General features: G+C 40.8%; 2 protein-coding genes across 4 annotated transcripts; both read left to right on the top strand.

The window, feature by feature from the left end:
* Positions 1 to 3899: 3899 nt before the first annotated feature.
* stx5a (syntaxin 5A) lies at positions 3900 to 14053 on the top strand. 3 transcript variants are annotated; one of them, XM_084041483.1, is made up of 12 exons: positions 3900 to 4006; positions 7650 to 7873; positions 8235 to 8305; positions 8679 to 8734; positions 8849 to 8919; positions 9046 to 9162; positions 9829 to 9885; positions 10020 to 10101; positions 10486 to 10566; positions 10707 to 10810; positions 11826 to 11947; positions 12519 to 14053. In XM_084041483.1, exons 2-12 carry the CDS (start codon positions 7811 to 7813, stop codon positions 12676 to 12678), a joined length of 984 nt encoding a protein of 327 aa, XP_083897609.1. In that variant the 5' UTR covers positions 3900 to 4006; positions 7650 to 7810; the 3' UTR covers positions 12679 to 14053. The 3 variants fall into 3 exon arrangements, with proteins under 3 accessions (XP_083897609.1, XP_083897608.1, XP_083897610.1); XM_084041482.1 differs by having other exon boundaries at positions 3916 to 4000; XM_084041484.1 differs by lacking the exon at positions 10486 to 10566 and having other exon boundaries at positions 3916 to 4000.
* A 3479-nt stretch (positions 14054 to 17532) lies between these two features.
* Positions 17533 to 19140, top strand: LOC311065541 (NEDD8-activating enzyme E1 regulatory subunit-like; the record flags this gene model as incomplete). The annotated part of the gene is made up of 1 exon (XM_084085931.1): positions 17533 to 19140. The coding sequence occupies one exon, from the start codon at positions 17533 to 17535 to the stop codon at positions 19138 to 19140; it is 1608 nt and encodes a 535-aa protein (XP_083942057.1).
* Between the last annotated feature and the right edge of the window lie 3323 nt (positions 19141 to 22463).

Here is a 22463-nt window from a genome sequence, read left to right as displayed (position 1 = left end):
ATACATTATGTTATGCTGGCAGTCATATAGTATTCTGTCCCCAGGTTACCTTTTGAGATCAGAGCAGACCATATATTACAGCAGGGCTGTTCCCTACTTGTGATGATTAAGGCCTGGCCTATATCACACAGCTAGAGATTAAATGATGATAACTGTGTCTCGTAACAATTAACGCATAGTGATGGCATGCATTTTATCATTGCAATTATCCCCCTTTATTGCACCTTGCAGGGTGTTTGGGAGAGGAGAGGAGAGGAGAGGAGAGGAGAGGAGAGGAGAGGAGAGGAGAGGAGAGGAGAGGGCCAATGCCAATCTGGGGAGGGGAGGGCTGTCTGCGTGGTACTAAATATAGCTGCAAGATTTAGGAGACATGCAGCCAGCAAGGGATGTAATGGAGAGAGACAAAGTGAGTGAGTCATCCATTAGCAGACAGAAGGTGTATATCTGTGTTCCTAGAGCCCTACCCTCATTAAAAGGCTACATGGTATTAGAGAAGTATTAGAGAATAATGCTAGGATGAAAGAACTATGTTAAGACCCTGATAGGGCTCCCTTGTTTGCCATTATCTTTTGTTCTGGCTCTCTGTGTTGTCTGTCTGGCTCTCTGTGTTGTCTGTCTGTCTGTCTGTCTGTCTGTCTGTCTGTCTGTCTGTCTGTCCATGGTACTGTTCACATGTGTTTAGTTGTATATTTCAGTCAACTGGTCTATGTGTTGAATTTATAGTTTTCCTGTAAGGTTTTGGATGACTCAGTTCATTCACACCTCTGTCTCTCACTAGCTCTCTAATCTGTCTATCTGTCTCTAGCTCTCTTGCCCCTTCACTCCATCACTGTCACTCTCTCTCTTTCATTCTTTACTCTTATATCAGTGTCCAGGGCTTCCTGTATTTTTCCACCTTGCTTTCTCTGTGTATGGAGTTGTGTTTTTCTAACGATAAAAAAACTCCAGCCATGTTTTCCTCCCTGCTTTGTAGCAGCAGCTGTGTTGAAGCAGGTACTGGACGCTATCTGGACTGCAAGCGTGTGTTGTTAGATGGTATCTGTGTGTGTGTGTGTGTGTGTGTGTGTGTGTGTGTGTGTGTGTGTGTGTGTGTGTGTGTGTGCGTGCGTGCGTGCGTGCGTGCGTGCGTGCGTGCGTGCGTGCGTGCGTGCGTGCGTGCGTGCGTGTGTGCTTTGCATGTATACATGCAATATGTGTGCGTGCGTGCGTGCGTGCGTGCGTGCGTGCGTGCGTGCGTGCGTGCGTGCGTGCGTGCGTGTGTGCGTGTGTGTGTGTGTGTGTGTGTGTGAGTGAGTTAAAGACAGAGAGACAAGAATGAGAGAGAGAGAGAGAGAGAGAGAGAGAGAGAGAGAGAGAGAGAGAGAGAGAATACAGTTTGTACACTATGATCATGTGTGTTGACAATGGCTATTAAACTGGAAAAACAAAGTTGTTCAAAATTCCCTGTGGTTCTAAAGAACAAATTATAAAAGCAAATAGCGTTATCTCTGACTGAAACATGCATCCCTGGGCCTCGGCAGTCTCAGTCCATTGAAGGACATGACCCCACATGAAAGATGATTACCTACGGTACATGAGAAGCTGTCCACAAAATCAACAACTAACATGTGATGAGAATGAAACACCCATATTCCCTGTTCTGTTCTACTCTGCTTTTCCCAAGCAATGCAGAGGGAGGCGGATTTGGTTGTTTCAAAAGCAAGGGACACAGAGGTGAGGAGGGGAGCAGGGGAGCAGGGGAGCAGGGGAGAGGTGAGGGGTAGGGGGTAAGTAGGCTAGCAGATAAAGGTGAGGGCATATTTGTGGTCTGGGCATGTTAGGTCTTGTTAGACAGAGGATGTGGGTACCAGTAGGTGTATGAGGAGATCAGAGTGCCTTCTGGATGTTATCTGTCTCCATACCATATCTGTAAGCCCATTCACATGAAGCATGAGCCTATCACCTTCTCTTTCTGCCTGTTACACTCTCCCGTCTCTCAATGCCAATTGTCTTTTCTCCATTCTCACAAACATATGAACTTCTATTTTTCGTCCCCCATAAACATAATTTTAAAGCATTATTTTTGTGTAGCAAACTAATCAGCTTCTAGACATGTCTTCCATGTAAATATTGTTAGTATAGACCACAACCTTTCCATTTTGATTGGTAGAATTATTAAAGGTTATGTCACAAAAATTCACACATTTCCATTACCCCCATGCACATTTCCTCTGTGACCTTGAAACTGGCGGTTGTGCCAAATGATGCTTATGCCACCATCAGGGGGCTTCTATCTTCTGCCAAGTCTCCTTCATTGGTGGGTACAATGAATCCTCTGCAGGAAGTGAATTACATCAGCATATCTCAATAAAAAAGTACATTTATCAGATACAAGATCATTGCACGACAAAAAAGAGAGAAATACAGTGATGGATCACATGCAGACATTAAGCTTTATTGTAGACATCAGGAAATAAATTACATAATAGGTAGACTTTTTGACAACACTGAGTTTGCTGTTACTTTTGTATATGTTTGAAAATGGTGGGTTGACAACTACAATAGCTATTGAAATATCAGGGCTCTAAGCTGTATCTCGTATCTTGTGTCCTAATACATATTGACCAAAAACATCCTCTCAGTGAACATCTGTTGATATCAGTGTAAAAGCATTAGTTGTGAACAAAGGACCAGTGGTGGTAAAAGAACTCAACTTTTTTACTTAAATAAAAGTATCAATACTGCAATGTAGAAATACTCTGTTACAAGTAAAAGTCCAGAATTCAGCATTTACTTGAGTAAAAGTACAAAAGTATTTGCATTGAAATATACTGAAGTACTTCATTGTGCAGAATGTCCCATTTCACACATTTGCAAATGTAAAAAAATGACAAAATAGCAGATCTACAAGCTCACAACTGTCGCCAGGCGACGCGTTGTGAGCTTGTAGATCTGCTATTTTCAAACAGCCTAAGTATACATAGGGCTGAAGTGGTTAATGTATGTTTTGTAATAATAATCAAATTCTACAAAGTAACTAACTAAAGTTTTCAAATAATTGTAGTGGAGTAAAAGTACAACATTTGCCTCTGAGGTGTAGTGGAGTAGAAGTAGCCTACAAGTATTGAAAATTGGAAATACTCCAGTAAAGTAAAAAAAATCCTGAAAAGTGTACTTAAGTACAATTCTTGAGTAAATGTACTTACTTACTTTCCAGGAGGCAGGTGGTAGCAAAGACAACTTTGCAAACAGTTTCCCATAAACAAAGCATATGGTGACACCTGCTGGCGATGCCTCGTGCTTGCAGGCAGCAGCAGTAGGGTAGACGTGGCAATGACGTCAACTTCCGGAAACGGACCCGGATTGGAACTTTAACTCCAGCAGTGTTGCCATGTCCACTTATTATAAGCGACTTTGGGCTTCTTTTTCTGTAAAGTTGCTTGTAAATATTGTTATTTTTTTAATTGATTGATTGATTGAATACTTTATTAACAGTTTTCAAAAAAGCACAGAAAGTACAGTTTAATACAAATACAATGCTAAAAGGATTGAACCCAAGAAAGCACAATGGCTTGACCCCATTATTTGTTTTATTATTATTTAAACCAGTGGTTATCAAATATTTTTTATTTTTCCATAATCCCCATCTGAAAATGTTCTGTAGCAGGGAGCCCCTGCTGCCATACAAGATTTGTGTTGTTAGAATGTTTCAAAAATCCTCCAAATATTCCACATTTTATTTCAATGTTTTGGGGGGGAAACAGCAGATCTACAAGCTCACAACGCGTCGCGATGCGATGCGTTGTGAGCTTGTAGATTGGCTAATTTCAAATAGCCACTGCATATAGATTTCAAGTGCTGATGTGGCCTAGTGGCTTCTTTTGGGCTTGTTTTCATAGACCTGGCTGCTTGTTTCTCTCACACAATCTGGCAACACTGACTTCAACTCAAGAAGAGGATTTGGGCTGATGGTTGTTCACTAGAAACACGTCGAAGGTTCGTGGAATACTCGATAATACCGGTCCAGGTGAGTTGGAACGGCCTTTATCTCTCTGGATAATATATTGTGTCAGAATGTCAGCGGTTTAGTTTGGATGAAAGTTGTGCTACGATACGGTTTATCCAGAGGAGACGGACGGAGAGGTTAGCTTTCACTTAGCTTAGCATCGTCGTGAGCAGGGTTGCCAAGTCCGCTTATTATAAGCGAATTTGGGCTTCTTTTTCTGTAAGGTCGCTTGTAAATATTGGTGAGTTCCGGGTTTTTTTGGGGCTTGTTTCTAAAGTGCAGTTGCTTGGGCTTGTTTCCAATTTTTCTAAATCATTTAAACTAGTGGTTCTCACATACTTTTATGTCATGGACCCCTAAAATAATTATGTATTTCTCCCTAACACCCATCAGATTTGTGTTAGAATGTTTAAAAAAAATCTGTCTAAACATTCCACATTTTAATTTCCAAGATTTAAAAAAATAACTAGATCTACAAGCTCACAACTCAACGTGTTGTGAGGGTGTAAGACAGATGTACTAGTATGCAGGTTTAAAGTGCTCGTGTCGCTTCTTTTGGGGGCTTGTTTTCCTGCACCTGGTTGCTTATATCTCTATCAGAACTTGGCAACACTGGTCGGTGTAGCTGATCAGGCCTGATCAGCTGTGATCGGCCTCTTCTCCTCAACCAGGCTGTCTGCTAGTTACTGTCACTTCGGTTTGTTTTCACACTGCTTGTGTTGTTATGAGTTTGTCCTATAATGTATGACTATTATATGACGTTTATTTACTGGTTGTTGACGAGATTTTGGTGTAGTTATTTTTTACGATGATGTGTGTTACCGGCCGGCTTGTTGCTGACGTTCCTACACACACTCAGTGGTGGTAAAATACTCGATGTTTTACTTGAATGTACCAATACTGTAATGTAGAAATACTCTGTTCAAAGTGAAAGTCCAGAATTCAAAATTTACTAAAAGTACACAAGTATTAGCGTCAAAATATACTTAAGTACTAAAAGTAAAAGTACTCATTATGTAAAATATCCCATTTCACATGTTACCACATGTATACAATCCTTTGAAAATCCTGTTTTCAAATAGCCATGCCTGAAGTGGTTAATGTATGTTTTACAAAGTAACTAAAGTTTTCAAATAATTGTAGTGGAGTAAAAGTATAATAATTGTCTCTGAGATGAAGCGGAGTAGAAGTAAAATTATTGAATATTGGAGATACTCCAGTAAAGAATACATCACATTGGTATATAAGTACAGTACTTGTGTATGTGTACTTAGTTACTTTCCACTAGAGCCCGACCGATGCCAGATTTTTGGGTCCGATGCCGATGCCGATTTTGAGAATCCTGGACCACCGATTGCCGATGTTTTTGACCGATATTTTGTAATTAAATAAAATAATAAAAAATAATTTTCAAAAACGTATAAACTTAGTTTTTTCATTAAAGTTAAGAATACAAGATTGAGAACATTTAAATAAAATGCAATCACATTATTACAAATAAACATGAATACAATTATTTGAAAACTTTAGTTACTAGTCACTTTGTAGTTGAATTATTAATATTATTACTAAACATACATTAACCACAAGTCTTCAGCCCTTTTTAAACTTTGGCTATTTGCAGTGGTGGAAAGTAACTATAGTACATTTACTAAATTACTGTACTTAGTACAATTTTGAGGTATTTGTACTTCACTTGAGTATTTCCAATGTCCAATACTTTTACTTCTACTCCACTACATCTCAGAGGCAAATATTATACTTTTACTCCACTACAATTATTTGAAAACATTAGTTACTAAGTTACTTTGAATATTTTGATTATTATTACAAAACATACATTGATCACTTCAGCCCTGTATAGGGCCATTTGAAAATAGCCGATCTACAAGCTTGTAGATCTGCTATTTTCAAAATATTTTTATACATTTGAGAACTTGAAATTGATTGAAATTTGATGCCAATACTTTTGTACTTTTACTCAAGTACATTTTGAATTCCAGACTTTTACTCGTTACAGAGTATTTCTATATTGCAGAATTGATACTTTTACATAAGTAAAACATTTTAGTACTTTTTCCACCACTGGCTATTTGAAAATAGCAGATCTACAAGCTCACAACATGTTGCTATTCAGTGCGTTGTGAGCTTGTAGATCTGCTATGTTCAAGACATTTTCATACATAATGATAAGGGGTGTAGTCCACTTCTAAATTTAGGATTTAGGTTTTGGTCAATTGATTTAATTTGTTTTCATATTACATACACCGCATGCCCGACGTGCCCACGCAGAGCCCGTCCATCGATTGGTTGTGAAATCGCCCTGACAACCAACAACAACCAATAAAACCCACAACTGTCCCTTCGGACTATAGGATCTATTCTAAACTATGGGATTCTAAAACTTGAGCGTCGAGTCACTCAAGCTTTGAGCACAACAAAACTGTGTCCTTGTATTTTAGTTATGAACAAAGTCTTGCTGAGAGCAAAATGAACGGCCCAAGGTAAGGGTAATGCTTTACAAAGTTGTAAGAGGAATCCCTTCATCTGACTGACCACCTTGTCCGCGTCTGATGAAAAGTGAAAGTTAATGAAACTCGCCCCAAATCACGCTCACCCCCATTCTTTTTCGCGGACCCACGGTTCTTGCATTTGTTTGATGATAAGGTTAGAACATAGTTTTAATGAGGTTACGTTTAGAAATAAGGTTAAGTAGGTTTAGGCATAGTTTACTGAAGTTACGTTTGTGAATACCGCCGGATTTGCTCCGGGGCGACTGTGTTTTAGTGCGACTGTGTTTTGGGGCGAGAGTTTTGGTATTCTCCATGCGACTGACAGGCAGCACTCCTCCGCTCAGAAACAGCGTGGAGATGTTAAATTAACGTCTCAGACAGACGTTCATATATATTTATTTAGCGATATACAAGTAGCTTAGAAGATTGTAGTAGCCTTTGCCCAATTGCCCATAAAAATATATACCTAACCGTTACATCATGATCCATAAATTAACAACGAGCCTCGCGTCGAGTCATTCATATCATTAATTAATTAATTGAGCTTATAGGTCTCTCTGGAAGGCATTGTAGGGGTAGATAACTTTAATCTCACTCAGTATTATTTTTGAGAAAAACAAGCAATCTTTGTGGATTTCTCATAAATAAATATAAACACCTTTACCGCAGCTGCGCAGCAGTTGCACAATCAGTGAAAATATTAATGACAAAAACATCGGAACATCGGGGGGAAAAATGACCGATGTCCGATATTGACATTTTGGTCCAAAATGACCGATACATCGGGCTCACCGATGTATCGGTCGGGCTCTACTTTCCACCACTACACACACTACACAGTAAAATTGCCAGCAAGTTAACTCTGTAAGTGGCAGTGACAACAGATGGCACCAATTTGGACCATTTGGTTCCATTTGTTACAGTCAGAGTTATACTGTACATGGGTTAGGGGTCCATTTGGTTCCGTTTCTTTCTACACACGCAGGGTTAAATTAACACTGAGGATTTTATTGTGTACTATCTTTTGATGTGTTTATATGATCAACCAGGCTCATTGTCTGTTTAAACGTGTTGACATTAGGTTGTCTCGGTTAGCAGATAAGTTGTGATAGCAATCCTGACCTGACCTCTGATGTCTTCTTCTATTACAGAAAATGTACATGAACATGTTGATGCACAACTCACCAGCTTGGATGTGAGAGCCGTCCACACCTGGGGACAGGTCTTCTTGGTAGTTGATAACAATACACTGGAAATACAGAGACCCACATCCACCCAAATCTAGCATCTGGTGACACCCCCCGGTGACAACATGACCTGTCGTGACCGGACCCTTGAGTTCCAGTCGGCCTGTAAATCTCTTCAGGGCAGACAGGTATGTTTATATGAGGCTTGTATTATCCTAGCCCTAGACTGGCTATGATATTTCGTAGATTTCATGCCTAACTTTGAATGCTGGTGCTACTACCAGACAGTAAGGCCATGGCGGTGATCTATAGCTGTGTACATGGAATACATGAAATGTATGTAATATTACAGTCATTCTAAGGCTTGTATGATCCCATCACCAACAATATTTTGCGACTAGGATTGTACACATTATGCATCTTATTGTATGCGTCTATCGATAACTGCCCACAGTCTGAACTCTGCACCTCAATGTGTACTTACTTACTTTCGCTTTCACTCTATTACTCAATGACTTCATATCATTTATCTTGTTTCTTTCATGTCAGAATGGAGTCCAACCCAGTAAACCAGCGCTCAGCGCCCTCAAGCAACGCAGTGACTTTACAGTCATGGCTAAGTGAGTTCCTGAAAACCTGCCTTCTATACACTAATCAGACATGCAAACGTGTTTCAGCTACAATAGCCGTTTTGAATCCAAATAGGGCAATTGTGTGACACCTGACCCGAAAAAAAAACATGATGTCACCTTTTTCACCTCGGGGCTGTTTGCATGCCTGCTAATAGCTGACAAATATTTAAACAATTTCTGTCCTGTTTGCTTTAGCATAATGTTACACTTGTAATGGGTGATATTCTGTATGCAGACATACTTATTATGTAATTCTTCTGTTTCTTTATGGGGGGAAAGCCTCCCTGACATCAACTGGAGTGGTGTGTTTTTCATGTTATGTGGGTGATGAAGGAAACTAAAAATGATTTGTTGGTTGCAGGAGAATTGGGAAAGACTTAAGCAATACATTTGCCAAGTTGGAGAAGCTGACTATTTGTAAGTTATCCTCCTCATTTGGTACAGTTAAATTGGAAACGTTATATACATTTGGGGTGATATTTGTGACATTCTAATTTGTTCAAATGAAATACTGTTGCATTGGTATTGCAGTGGCAAAAAGAAAATCTCTATTTGACGACAAGGGAGTGGAGATTGAGGAGCTTACATACATCATCAAACAAGTGAGTCTGCCCCCCCCCGCCCCCAAGTTTTGTGCAAAGGTCTCTTTTTAAATATACATGTTTACAAAGGCAGATTTGGACAATATGAAGAACATGTTAAGTGAAAATGAAACTGTGTGTTTGTAGGACATCAACAGTCTAAACAAACAGATAGCCCAGCTGCAGGACTTGATGAGGTCTCGTGGCACCCCGGGAGGCCGACACATCCAGACCCACTCCAGCACCATAGTGGTCTCATTACAGGTAGGTCTACTCTAAACCCTTTCTAAATGCACAGATTAACCACCAGTCAATTCATTTTTGCTACCGTGTCTTTTCTTACTGTTATTTTGGCAGTTAACAGGCTTTGTAAATTGTTCATTGTTAGCGAATAAATTAGTACTAGCTAATGGTATTAATGGTCTCTTGAACCTTTTAGGTTATTGTTGCAAAAAAAAGGAATATAATAACCAATATTGCTCACATCCCAATTTATTTCCCCTGTCTGCCAAAACAAGCATTTCAATAGCAAAAAAAAGAATCTCACAATATGTTATATTTGAACATGATCCTAAACCAATATTTGTCTGTGGCAATTGCTCTGTCGTGGAATTTGATGATCGGAAATGGGCTGAATCTCCAACTTTGTTGTGAATTATTTTGTCCAATATATTTGGTCTCCCTGCTCTTCTATTGAGACATTTAGATCCTGTGTCTAAGTTAGACCCAACCTTTGACACGATCCTGTTTCTGCTTTGACACAAATTTTGACCTGAAGGTCAAAATTCTGTTTTCCCTTGAGCAAGCAGACAGGCTCCCATTAGCTCAGTGATAAAAAAAAACTGCAGCTCTTGCGCAGCAGACCCGGGTTCAAATCCGGGGTAGAACAGGGAAGACTGTTTGACTAAATGATGTCTTCTCTTTTAACAGTCTAAACTCGCTTCAATGTCCAATGATTTCAAGTCGGTCCTGGAAGTCAGAACAGAGGTAAGGTGTGCCTTTTGTATCCTGCCATCAATTCCTGCCTACCACAGATGGAAAATTAAGAAAGGTTTTGCTATAAGAATGTGTTGCTTTATGTCAACTTAGTTTCCAACCACTCTTGTCTTTCCCCCTTTTAGAACTTGAAACAGCAGCGGAGCAGGAGAGAGCAGTTCTCTCAGCCTCCTGTTTCCACCTCTCCTCTCATGGCCAACAACTTCAGTAAGTATTTTCACACTCAGCTTCCTGACTTCCAGAACTGCTCATTCTGTTTTTCTTACGGATCTCAGAATCTTAACATATATGGTGTGACACCAACACACCAATCAGGCTGTCATAGCTTTCCTTTCTTTGCTGCTGCTTTATCACAATTTTGGAAAACAATGGCTCCCGCTAGAACAACTTTTAGCTAAGCATACAAGTATGATGGCTATTTACAAGACACCCTGTAAATGTACCAGTAGCAAGGAACCGATGCGCTTCCTTTACAGGGCTAAAATTTTCAAAACGCTAGCTATTGCCATACATAACGAACTGCTGAAAGGTAATGTAAATGATTCACATTGTATTTGGTCACCTATAATATAAAACATGAAAATATTTTAGGGAGCCGCAAAAAAGGGGCCCAGGAGCCGCATGCAGTTCGCGACCCGCGCTATGAGTACCAGGGCTATACAACCTCAAAAGGTATTTCCCTGGAATGTTCGACTCTCCCAGCGGGTATTACTCGCTAGTGTTTGTGTACCCGCTGTTGTGTCTGCTTTTTCCCGTTACCTTTGGGGATTTCTGTCTCACTTCAGCTGCCTGTGTGTTTTTCTCTCTTTCAGAGAGCTCAGTGTTGATGCAGGATGAGAGCAGAAGTATGGGCGAGGTGGCCATCGACATGGATTCCCAAGCCAACCCGATGCAGCTCCAGCTTATTGACGAGCAGGTAAGCGTGCATGTTAGTATGAGTAAGTGAGATGGAGGGTGATGGTGAGTCCACAGTGCATTTGCACATACAATAAGTTAATGTTGTCTGCATTAACCCATTTTAAAGGGATATTTCACTTTCGAACATGTTTTGGGTCATTTTAACGTCTACCAGGCTTTTGTGAGCACCCCAGACAGTTTTTAAGTTACTTGATTCAGTATTTAGATATTTTATATTAATTCTACCAGACATTTTATCTTATGCAAACCCACTGTAACTTCAAACTCCATTTTAACTATGATAGATTCATTGAAAACACCGTCCTTGGTTCTGGCGAGTGGCGAGTGATATTGTCCTTCTAATACGTGAGGTGGCCGTGTTTTTCAATTGCTTTTTTAATTATTGTTTCCCCCCCCCAAAAATCTAAATAAATGAAAATGGTAATCGAAAAAACACGGCCCCTCATGCATTAGAAGGCCAATGTCAGTCACCCGAACAAAGGAGAGGTGTTTTCAATTAATCTATCATGGTTAAAATAGTTACAATGGGTTTGTATAGGATGGAAGGGGGCGTGTCTGATAAAATTAATATCAAATATCTAAATACTGAATCAAGTAACTTAAAACCTGTCTGGGGTGCCCACAAAAGCCAGAGTAGATGTTAAAATGACTCCAAATATGTTTGAAAGTGAAGTATCCCTTTAACTATTTGGAGCAGCGTCTGCTATTATTAAGCCGCCCCGGGAGAAGTTGGTTGTTAAGTGTCTTGCTCAGGGACACAGACTGGGTGGACTGGGGGCAAACTGGCGACTTTCCGATTCCCAGATGGCCTCTCTACCCACTCAGCTATAGCTGCCCCTGCACATTTACTGGAACCGTACTGTACACAATCAGTTTTTTGTTAAGGAAAGTGATGTCAAACAGAAGTAATCACCCCAGACTTCATAAAAAAACGTAGTCTTTTTTTTAAATAAATTGCAAATGCTAGTAAGCGGCATACATGGTTGATGGTTCTCCTCTCTGTGCCGTTGCAGGACTCGTACATTCAGAGCCGTTCAGACACCATGCAGAACATTGAGACTACCATCGTGGAGCTAGGATCTATATTCCAGCAGCTGGCCCATATGGTCAAGGAGCAAGAGGAGACCATCCAAAGGTGAGAGGGAGCAAGATGGAGAAAAGTTTACTTGTGGAACTAATCCACAACTAATCTACCTGCCTGGCTTACTTCTGTTGAAAGAAAAAAAACAAAGGACAGAAGGGAGAGAGGTGTATTCTCGAAACAGAATATGAATTAAAGAATGTTATAGAAATGACAGTAAGGGAGATGGGTAGTAAGGGGATTTAATGAATGAAATGATAAATAATACTATTAGTGTTTTTGTGAATTTTAAAGTAAACTTGTCCTAAATTTAAATGATTGAAAGACTTTCAACCTGGTGTCCATATCTTGGGCATGTCATTGTAGGCGTGTTCCAATTTCTTTGTAAATAACAGATCTACAAGCTCTACAAATCTACAATGTGTTGTAGATCAGCTATTTTCTCCACATGACACCATCATTTGACACATTTGGAAGTATAAACTAGGGCTTAAGTAGTTAAAGGAGATTGACAATAACCTGGCTCTGATAAAGACTTTATGTCAGATACAGTACTCTCTAGTGATTTCTTTCTTCTTGTTTTTTTGTTGCTCCTCCTGTATTGAAAACACCTCTTGACCTGCAGGATTGATGCTAATGTGGAGGACACCCAGCTGAACGTGGATATGGCACACAGCGAGATCCTCAAATACTTCCAGTCAGTCTCGTCCAACCGCTGGCTGATGGTTAAGATTTTCCTGGTCCTCATTGTGTTCTTCATCGTCTTTGTTGTCTTCTTTGCCTAAAGGCAAAGCGAACAAGTGGACGGAACGCAGGAAGGAAGAGGGAAGCTAAAGCTGGACTTGAAGCAAAGGGTTGTAGAAAACAACCAGTTTAGAGGACGGTATTATCTATGGAGGCGACAGTTTGTTGGACGCACGGGATCCTCGGAGGGGGGTGGGAGGGCTAAAAAGTAATTTTCTGTTATTCCTACAAACGGACCTTCTCAGTCTCACTTTGACTAAGTTTTCTCCACCTGTAGGGAATGATGTTGAAAAGGATAAGTTATTGAAGAATGCCCACTTTATATAGTGCAAGCAGAACACTGCTCTGTTTTGTTACTTTTGACCAATTAATCATAAAGATTTAATCCCTTTAATGGTTTGATTCTGCAAACTAGTTTTATTTTTTGTCTTTGGTTTATTTTTCTCCTTTCCAACCATGATTGGCTGACTGGAGTTTGTTCTCAAATCGGTCCCCCCTATATTCTGTCATGCATTCTTTTAATTGAAGAGTGGGATTTATGATGGCACAATTCTGTCTCCCATACATCAATCATTTTCCATCATCCTTTTTTTTTTTACTTGACTTCGGTCTTTGTTTTGAGATTTATTTGCCAAATGGGTACTTTTAGAGAACTGTGACATGATACAAAGACACTTTCTGTGGTCCAGATCCTTGCATTATGAAGGCACAAGGTCAAAGACGGTATTACAGTCAACTGAAGGGGACTTAACTTGCATAACCCAGTCAAAGAACGTAACATGTATTAGATCAAACAGATCACCATAAATTGACGTATTGTCAATTAGGCTTACGGATTGTTTATGATGACCTAATTAATGTTGTCGACAAGTCATTTGGCTACCCTGGTTGCCAGCCAGCCAACTGACCCCTCTGTGGGGGGCCTGAGTGAGGTTCATATCGTTTGACTTTATTTCTCTGTGGTCGTTGGAGCTTGCAGTATGAGGCCAGTTGAATCGCTGCATTGGTGGATTAGATGCTGAGGTTGAAGAAAGTGAAAACAATGCAGGCTTCATATAATGCTTAATAGCAGATCTACAACCTCATACAAATTAAACAAGGGGTTATGCCAGTTATGAAAGCCCCCTAATGAAGTGACTAATGATCAGCCAGATGACCCAGAAGATTCTGGTTGGTCTTCACTACAGTAGTAACTTCCCCTCATATTGTGAGCAGTCTATCCCTTTCTCAGAGGGCAGGCAATTAATGTACAGGCAGTTATTTAAAATTTAAATGACCACAACTTTTTAAGATAAAAGAAAACACTTATTCCTATTTTCCCTGTCTTTTTTAGCCAAATGCCTTCACTTCAGTGTATAAAGTGCAAATAGTGATGTATTGAAAAGAAAAGTGCATATTAATAAAAGAATAATAGGGTGCTGTTGTTAATTGTTGTTTTTTCTTATGACAAGAGGATTGTCTAGTAATTAACATGCAGAGCTAGCCATTATGGGAACACCAGTCAAAAGGCTTAAACTAGGTTGTGCTGTATTTATGTTTTGTCCACTGCAGACACAGATGAGGTGTATGTGTGTTTGCCCACTGCAGACACAGATGAGGGATGTTTGTGCACATCCCTTATTGACGAGCAGGTAAGCGTGCATGTTAGTATGAGTAAGTGAGATGGAGGGTGATTCCTGTGCTATCTAACTATATAAATGGCGACCGACTTCCGCACCCTCGGTGGGGACACCCCACAGCTCTGTTATCGAATAAACAACGCACCGCCAGACCACATGTCGCCAACTGACTCGCCACGGCGGCCGTGCTGAATTTACGCCTCGCGTAGGGGACATCTCATTGCTCACTACACCTTTTCCACCGCGCAACATAATTAATTCTACTCACCAAATGTCGGACAAAACGGAAGGTGCAACAGTTTCGTACCGTTTACCGTGCACACCACCGTCACCGAACGGCGACGGATTTCGCCCAAACAACACCAGCGGCCGCCATTGCACTCTGCCCATCTCCTCCACACCAGCACACACGCAGCTCCTTTGCTTCAACCCCCCCCCTTCTTACGTACGTCCTTTGTTCCACCCAGGCCGTTACTTTCACTTCACTCATGTGTCGATCACAATATGTCCGTCCTTCACGTGCCATGTTCATCCCAAACACAAAAACAAACGCTGACGGCCACAGCACTGCACGTTGCCCTGGTAAATGTGGTAAACAAACCAGCTTTTACGTTCATGACACCAAAGGACTCGACAGTGATGTCATCATTATGCAACCCGGAAGTACAAATACCAAGGATACGTCAGTGATGTCAGTCGGGTTGCCAAGTCCTGCCAGGTTTTCAAAAACAAGCGACAGAAACAAGCAAACCGTGCATGAAAAAAAAAAAAAACAGCCGAAGGGGTCCGCGATGTTCCAGGGGGGTCCCCGGGGGTCCCAACACTCACAGGGGGTCGGCGGACCACCAGGGGGTCCGCGGACCACCAAGGTAACAATCAATATTAACATTTTTTCCAAATTAAATTTTTTTTTTTCTTTTGGACAGTTTTACTCCGGCGACTTGGGTACCACAATATACACACGCACACGCTGGGCCCCGTGCGCGGCTGGGGTTGAGGGGGGCGTAGCCCCCCGAAACTCTAGTATATATATATGCGCACAGTGCATATGTGTGTACATACTAGTGTTTAGACTAGTGTCTAAATGTTTAACATCTTTAAAATTATTGTTTTATTCACAATAGAAAAACATGTCTGTTAACTAAGGTGCACTTGCATTTGTACAAGAGCCTTTGTAAGAGAGATTTTTTTCTACTACGCATTAATCTGATGAGGTAATGAGGGTTTATGTGGTAATGTGCTGAATATACAGATGGGTGACTTGAGCTGAACTCTGCCCCCCGCTGTTGCATAACATGCAGAGATATTTCTGTTCTTAAGACGTCTTATCTGATTTGATATGTACCCAAGCTCTTAGGATTTCATTGAATTGGCACCTTGGTTATCATTTGACTTGTTTGAGTTATCAAGAACAGAATTTGTTATAATTCATTTGCCACTAACTATGACCTTGTTTCATGATATAGTTCAGAAGGACGTAAACATTATTTTTATTACATTTTTATCACTTCCACTAGCATTGTAAAATGCCTACAACTTTCCCCTGTGGTAACTCAAAACCTAAACTCATTTGATCATAAATCAGATTTTCAATATACTTTTAAATGTATATATTTAAATTTACTATTACTATTGTGGCTTGTTTTCTGGGAAAAAAGTAAACTTTTTTCTTTTTCTTTTTGTTAAAAGGGAACTCGGGTTTGGCTCCTCCCCCTTCCAGTACGCTACATCCGGGTACTTGTGTTTATTCCTACTAACAACATTATGTTTATGGCAGTAGAACAGAATCTATCTTGAGAGATTATGGTTCATGTGGTTTGTAGCTTGCTTCTCTAACTCTTATACCGCAGTCACATGTAGCCTACTCCTAGGCAAGCTCTCTTTAAACAAAAGCTACTTTGAAAATGGTCTCCTATTGGACAGATAATCTTTTAATGTGTGAGTAAAGGACCCTGGTCGTCTGAACACCTGTAATTACCAGATTGTTATGACCAAGCATTACAGTCAGATGATTACATAACATGCCACTAAGAGCCTATCAACCCTCTGTCGTTCTCACATAGCACATGTCTAAAGTAGCCTACCACACGTCTGTGGTACTTTATGGTAAAACTGTAGATTGTGGGTTTCTGCATAACTCAGCACTGAGCCACCAAATCCCAGCTTCTATTCAAATCCAGAATGTTCCTGAGAGATACTATCTGACAGTTTTTGGACTCTTATCATCTAAATACAACTGCATGCATTGAACGCCTTTGTTGCTGCTCTTGTTAAAGGGTAAAGGTTGTTTCTCATTGTATGTCTAAACCAGTCCTGCCTGTCAAAAACGTGCTCACTCAGTTAGGAAAACATCTTGCTGCATAGTAACATTGAAAGATAACGAGCAAATAAGGGAAATGGTCAAAGTTGAAAAACTGTGTTTGGCTCTTTTTTAAAGTGCAGACAGTGAGTCCCAAATGTTTCCAATCAGGTACAGTTAAAAAAAAGATACAAAATGTCTTTGTGCTTGTGTGATTACAAAGGAATGTTTGTAAATACCTACTATGGTATCATCAGGCCTGTGTGTTTATAACTGGAGTAGAAGGCCTATAACTGAGTCGAAGGCCTGTGAACCACAGCTGTGAAAATTCTGCTGTACATTGTGCATCATGCTCTTGAAAAGTTATATATTTTCTGTGGGATTAATAATTCTATTTTTTTTTTATCTATGAACAATATATACACACTCAATGGTGTTTCAAGAAGGACAACCTGAAATAAAATACAAATCTGTTAAACACAAACAGATAAATGTTGCCCTTCTAATTAACCATAATTGTCAATGAAGATTATTTATTATAAATGTTTCTTATTTTTAGCGGCGCTAGCCGCTCTATACCTTTAGGTATAGAGCGGATCCTGCTCTATACCTGACTTTGTCCGTGTTCACCGTCAACGCTCTGATTGGTCAGACCCGTCAACGCTCTGATTGGTCAGACCCGTCAACGCTCTGATTGGTCAGACCCGTCAACAAAGTGATTGGTCAAGCTTCACGTGACACATGGCTATAAACACATTATAAACACATATCAATGACAAAATGTATCAAAGGCGCCGCTACCTTCACACAGGGTGTGATTTTTTTATATTTTAGTCAGAAAGTGCTTTCACTTTGTGTCATGAATACCATAATAGGGCGTGGCATTCATGACGCTACACTGATGCTCTAGTGACGTATGGTGGTGCAGCCTATATATAGCAGGAGTGTTAAAGTTTTAGTCTTCCTGCAGAGCGACCATGGCAGCCTCTAAAGCATCAAAAGAACAGAAGTACGACAGGCAACTCAGACTGTGGGGTGACCACGGTCAAGAGGCCCTTGAGAATGCACATGTGTGTCTCATCAATGCAACAGCATCTGGAACAGAGATACTGAAAAACCTTATTCTTCCAGGTATTGGAGCGTTCACCATCGTCGATGGACACATAGTCTCCGGGGAAGATATCGGGAACAACTTTTTTCTCAGCTACAGCTGTATAGGAAAAAACAGGGCACAGGCTGCCACTGAGCTGTTACAAGAGCTGAACAGTGACGTGTCAGGAAACTTTGTAGAGGAGACTCCAGAGAAGCTCCTGGACAATGACCCAGGCTTTTTCAAAAAGTTCACCCTGGTTATTGGTGTTCAGTTGCCAGAGAGCCTGTGCCTGAGGCTAGGCTCAGTTCTGTGGAGCCCGTGTGTACCTTTCCTAGTTTGTAGAACGTACGGCCTAGTCGGCCACATGAGACTAGTGGTGCAAGAGCATACAGTGATTGAGTCTCACCCGGACAATGCCTTAGAAGATCTGCGGTTAGAAAAGCCATTTGCCGAGTTAATTAAACACATTCAATCCTATGACTTGGACAGCTTCGAGAAGATGGAACATAGTCACACACCGTGGATTGTTATTGTTGCCAAATACTTGGAGAAGTGGCTCACTGAGCACGATAATCATCCACCCAAAACGTACGCAGAAAAGGGGGCCTTGAAAGAGCTGATTAAGGAAGGGATTTTGAAAAATGAGAACGGTGTCCCTGAAAATGAAGAAAACTTTGCTGAGGCTGTTAAAAACGTCAACACCGTTTTAAACCCCACCAAGATTCCTGAACGAGTGGATGACCTCTTCAATAGTGAACAGTGCAATGACATCACATCACGGACCCCATCCTTCTGGGTGATACTGCGAGCTGTCAAACAGTTCGTTCAGAATGAAGGCACTGGTAACCTGCCTGTGCGAGGCACCATCCCAGATATGTTTGCAAACTCCAAAATGTTCATCAACCTTCAGAATGTTTACAGGGAAAAGGCTCTGCAGGATGCTACTGCTGTGTCTAAGCATGTAGAATGTATCTTGCAGGCTGTGGGTAAGCCAGCGGAGAGCATCTCTGAAAAGGATGTGAAACTGTTTTGTAAAAATGCAGCCTTCCTGAGGGTGGTGCGTTGTAGGTCTCTAGCAGAGGAATACAGCGTGGATTCATTCAATAAAGATACAATCACCTCATCTATGGATGATCCTCCAAAGAGGGATATCATGGTCCTCTACCTCATGCTGCGCGCTGTCGATCGCTTCTTTCAGCAGAATTGCCGTTACCCAGGGGTTTGCAATCACCAGGTGGAAGAGGACATCAGCAAGCTGAAGCTGTGTGTGAACAGTCTGCTGCAGGAATACAATCTGGAGGTAAACATCAAAGATGATTACGTCCACGAGTTTTGTCGTTTTGGTGCAGCAGAGCCACACACAGTCGCTTCGTTTTTAGGAGGTTCAGCTGCTCAAGAAGCAATCAAGATCATCACACACCAGTTTGTACCCTTCAACAACACTTTCATTTACAATGCAATGGCTCAGACATCCGCTACCTTCTCGCTGTAGAAGAATGAAATTAGGTCTAATAATGGCGTGGCTTCATGTGTTTTCGTTTGTTTTGGTTTCAAACCTGCAAAGTTACATTTCTGGCTTGCAAAAAACATATAAATTATATATTCAATAACGGAAAGTTGAAGTTGTGGTCTGTCTGTGCCCAAATATGGACAGGGCCGACTGGCCTGATGTCACAGTACTGACATGATAAACATACAGACAGACACGAATAGTTCTGATGTCATAGTAGGCCTACTGATGTCATAGACTGGCCTCCAAGTACTTTGTGCTTTCTTTTTTTCTTTAAAGACTTTCTTTTTGCCTTTTTTTGATAGAATACAAAGTAGACTGACAGGAAATGGGAGAGAGATGGGGGTGACACCATAGGGAGACACGCAGCAAAGGTCGTTGGGATCGGGATTCGAACCCACGACACAGTCAGGCTAGGTGCCCGGACCGCCATGCCGTCCCTGCTTATTTTGCCCACGCAATGCTGAAGAATGTGTATACCAATATAGGCAGACACATAGTGCTGACAACATAGGCTGGCCTACAATTACTCTGAAATACCCAAGTATAGTAGAGTGAGTACTCAACTTGTGAATGACCTGGCATTCGAAGGTCCTATAAAGGGATTGGAAGATGTTAAGCAGCTTCTGGGGGTATGACATAGTGTCGGAGGATCTTCCAAAGTGTAGGGTGATGCAGGCTATCAAAAGCCTTCTCAAAGTCAACAAACACCATATGAAGCAGGCTGCTTCGTTCGTGGGGGTGCAGTGCTCGGATCTGGCTGAGTAAAGATAGGGTCTATATCACTGTTTCCCAAACAGTGGATCGGGACCCATCATTGGGTCGCGGACCAATTTTTATGGGTCGCAAGTAAATATCTCCTTTTTTCAGTTTCCTACATATAAAACAAACCAAAAAAATCTGAAGTATTTGATACATTAAAAAAAATAAAAAAATGAATTTCCAAAAATGAATGTAAAAAAAAAGCTTAAGAAGTAGTGAAAATGTCCGATCTTGTTCTATCCTCAGCATCTCTGGACAGACACAAATGGAGCTGTCCGAGTACACTCACTGTGACACACTCCACTGTAAACGGTCTGTCTGTCTGTCTGTCTGTCTGTCTGTCTGTCTGTCTGTCTGTCTGTCTGTCTGTCTGTCTGTCTCTCTCTCTGTCTCTCTGTTTCTGTCTCTCTCTCTCTCTCTCTCTCTCTCTCTCTCTCTCTCTCTCTCTCTCTCTGTGTGTGTGTGTGTGTGTGTGTGTGTGTGTGTGTGTGTGTGTGTGTGTGTGTGTGTGTGTGTGTGTGTGTGTGTGTGTGTGTGTGTGTGTGTGTGTGTGTGTGTGTGTGTGTGGGTGGGTGCGTGTGGGTGCGTGCGTGCGCGCGCGCGCGAGTGAGAGAGAGAGCACTTATTTGTACACCAGAGGGTGCTGCAGCTCAGCTATGCACACCTTAATGCAGCAGGGGTCTTCAACTTTTTTCAGGCCAAGGACCCCTTAGCTGAGAGAGAGATGAAGCAGGGACCCCCTCTATATTGTCTACATTTGTGTTTCAGACTTTTTTTTTCACTTGGTCTGCTCTTTTTTCCCCTCTACACCTCTTTGCCAAAAATAGCCAATCTGCAAGTTGTGAGCTTTTAGATGTGCCATTTTGGCCTAAAGTTCTCCAGTCCTCAGAAAAGGGATGTTAGGGTTCAAGTGGTTAATGTAAAAAAGAAAATCCTATCTTACAAAGATTTGGCTGCCCACCTGTAAAAAAAAATCCCACTCCCACTAATGCTGTCATAAAAAATGATTGCCTAATTACATTATCTGTCATTTTACTGTTACAGTGAATAAAACTTGTATAACCCAAAAACGTATAAAACTGATTATTAGATGGTTGATTTCAGTGAGTTGCTCTGTAAAGGATTATACCATTCATTAGCTTTCCAGATATTTCTTTCTTCATTAAAACAGTTTTACAAATCCTGAATAATGGCATAGCTGTCCTCAGCCAAAATGGACCCATATCATATCTTTCAGTTGTGTCATTCTAAATACTGTTATTTAGGGAATAAATATGATTATTAACCAATTTAAGTTGTTATCATTTACATCAATCATGAAAGCATACATACATTTTATAAATAAGCAGTATTTTAAAACTCATGTTTTCTCCATGTTTTCAATCATGCCTATAAAACACTATATGAACAGTGTACTATATGCCTTTAAGAATGTGAGTTTCAGGAAGTGACATAATTTGACCAAGGTGATACCAATTACCAGGACACAAAATGCTAAAGGTGACTTTTCTAATGAAATTATATGATGTCATGGTTGTTTTTGCATATTTTTTGAGGAGGACAGACAAGCTAAAGAGCCAGGCCCTGTCACACTAAAATATGCTAGAGAGACCAGAAAATATCCCAGAAACAAATGAAATTGTTGTAAATCCAGAACATTTCTAAAAATGTTACTGAATTTCCTTGCTAGCATGCTAACAGTTTTAGCCATGTGTTCAACGTGGTTATGGAGTGGCGAGATGTCGGAATGGAAGCAAGCCCCCGTTCAACGTTCAACCAGGCCTGACAGTGCCTGACATCCCTGTGACAACTGACAATGCCATAACAAATGAATGGCATTGTTCCTTTTTATTACCTTTATTGGGTATAATATGTATTTAACACATGCCATGTATTATTTGAATTCAGAGACATTACACTAATTTGGAGGTTGAGGTTGTACTAATTAATTTAAATTCTTACAGATTGCAGTAATGGCTCCAGTTAGTGCAGCTGTGTTGGGCATCCTGACAGAAGAGAGCAACTTTAAAAAGAAAGGGAGAGATGGGAGCTGAAACTTCAAGGAGGAAAAGGGTTCAGGAGTTGAATGACCTACTACAGGTAGGTAGGCATCATAGTCTGAAGCATGTCTTTCCAACTAAAATGTTCTCTTCTACGTGTCAAAGGTGAAGATAGCAACATAGAATACCAGTGTTCTGGAGCTCATCAATTGCTTTTTTTTATGGACATAAAGGCCTACAATACCATGTATGCTTAAGTGAAGAATATATGCATAGAAGAGAAAAAATATATCGTCTGCCAATTAATTTTTCTCTTGTAGGCAAATATCCTTCACCTGTCTGAGACAGGAGACCAAATCAGGAGACAGACACCACCATCATTGCTGCTATTAGTGATATTTTTTTTCTTGTTCCCTCAGTCAGACAGAGGATGGCGCTAGTTGTCCGTAGTGTAGGCCTACAATCGATGGTCATTGCAACTGTGTGCACGCAATTGGTTTTCTGTTTCATGTTATGTTATTTATCTGACTTATCGAGCTCAAA

The sequence above is a fragment of the Gymnoscopelus microlampas genome, assembly GCF_963454915.1.
Source record: "Gymnoscopelus microlampas genome assembly, chromosome: 18".
Lineage (NCBI taxonomy): Eukaryota > Metazoa > Chordata > Actinopteri > Myctophiformes > Myctophidae > Gymnoscopelus > Gymnoscopelus microlampas.
Note: the sequence above shows the minus strand (reverse complement) of the source record. Positions and strands in the feature narration are given on the sequence as shown.

Excerpts from the sequence above, each read along its gene's own strand:
- stx5a (XM_084041483.1), top strand. The coding sequence starts at position 7,811 with ATGACCTGTCGTGACCGGACCCTTGAGTTCCAGTCGGCCTGTAAATCT. Across the intron at positions 10,811-11,825 it reads TCCAGCTTATTGACGAGCAG|GACTCGTACATTCAGAGCCG; the intron begins GTAAGCGTGCAT and ends GTGCCGTTGCAG. Across the intron at positions 11,948-12,518 it reads CAAGAGGAGACCATCCAAAG|GATTGATGCTAATGTGGAGG; the intron begins GTGAGAGGGAGC and ends CTTGACCTGCAG.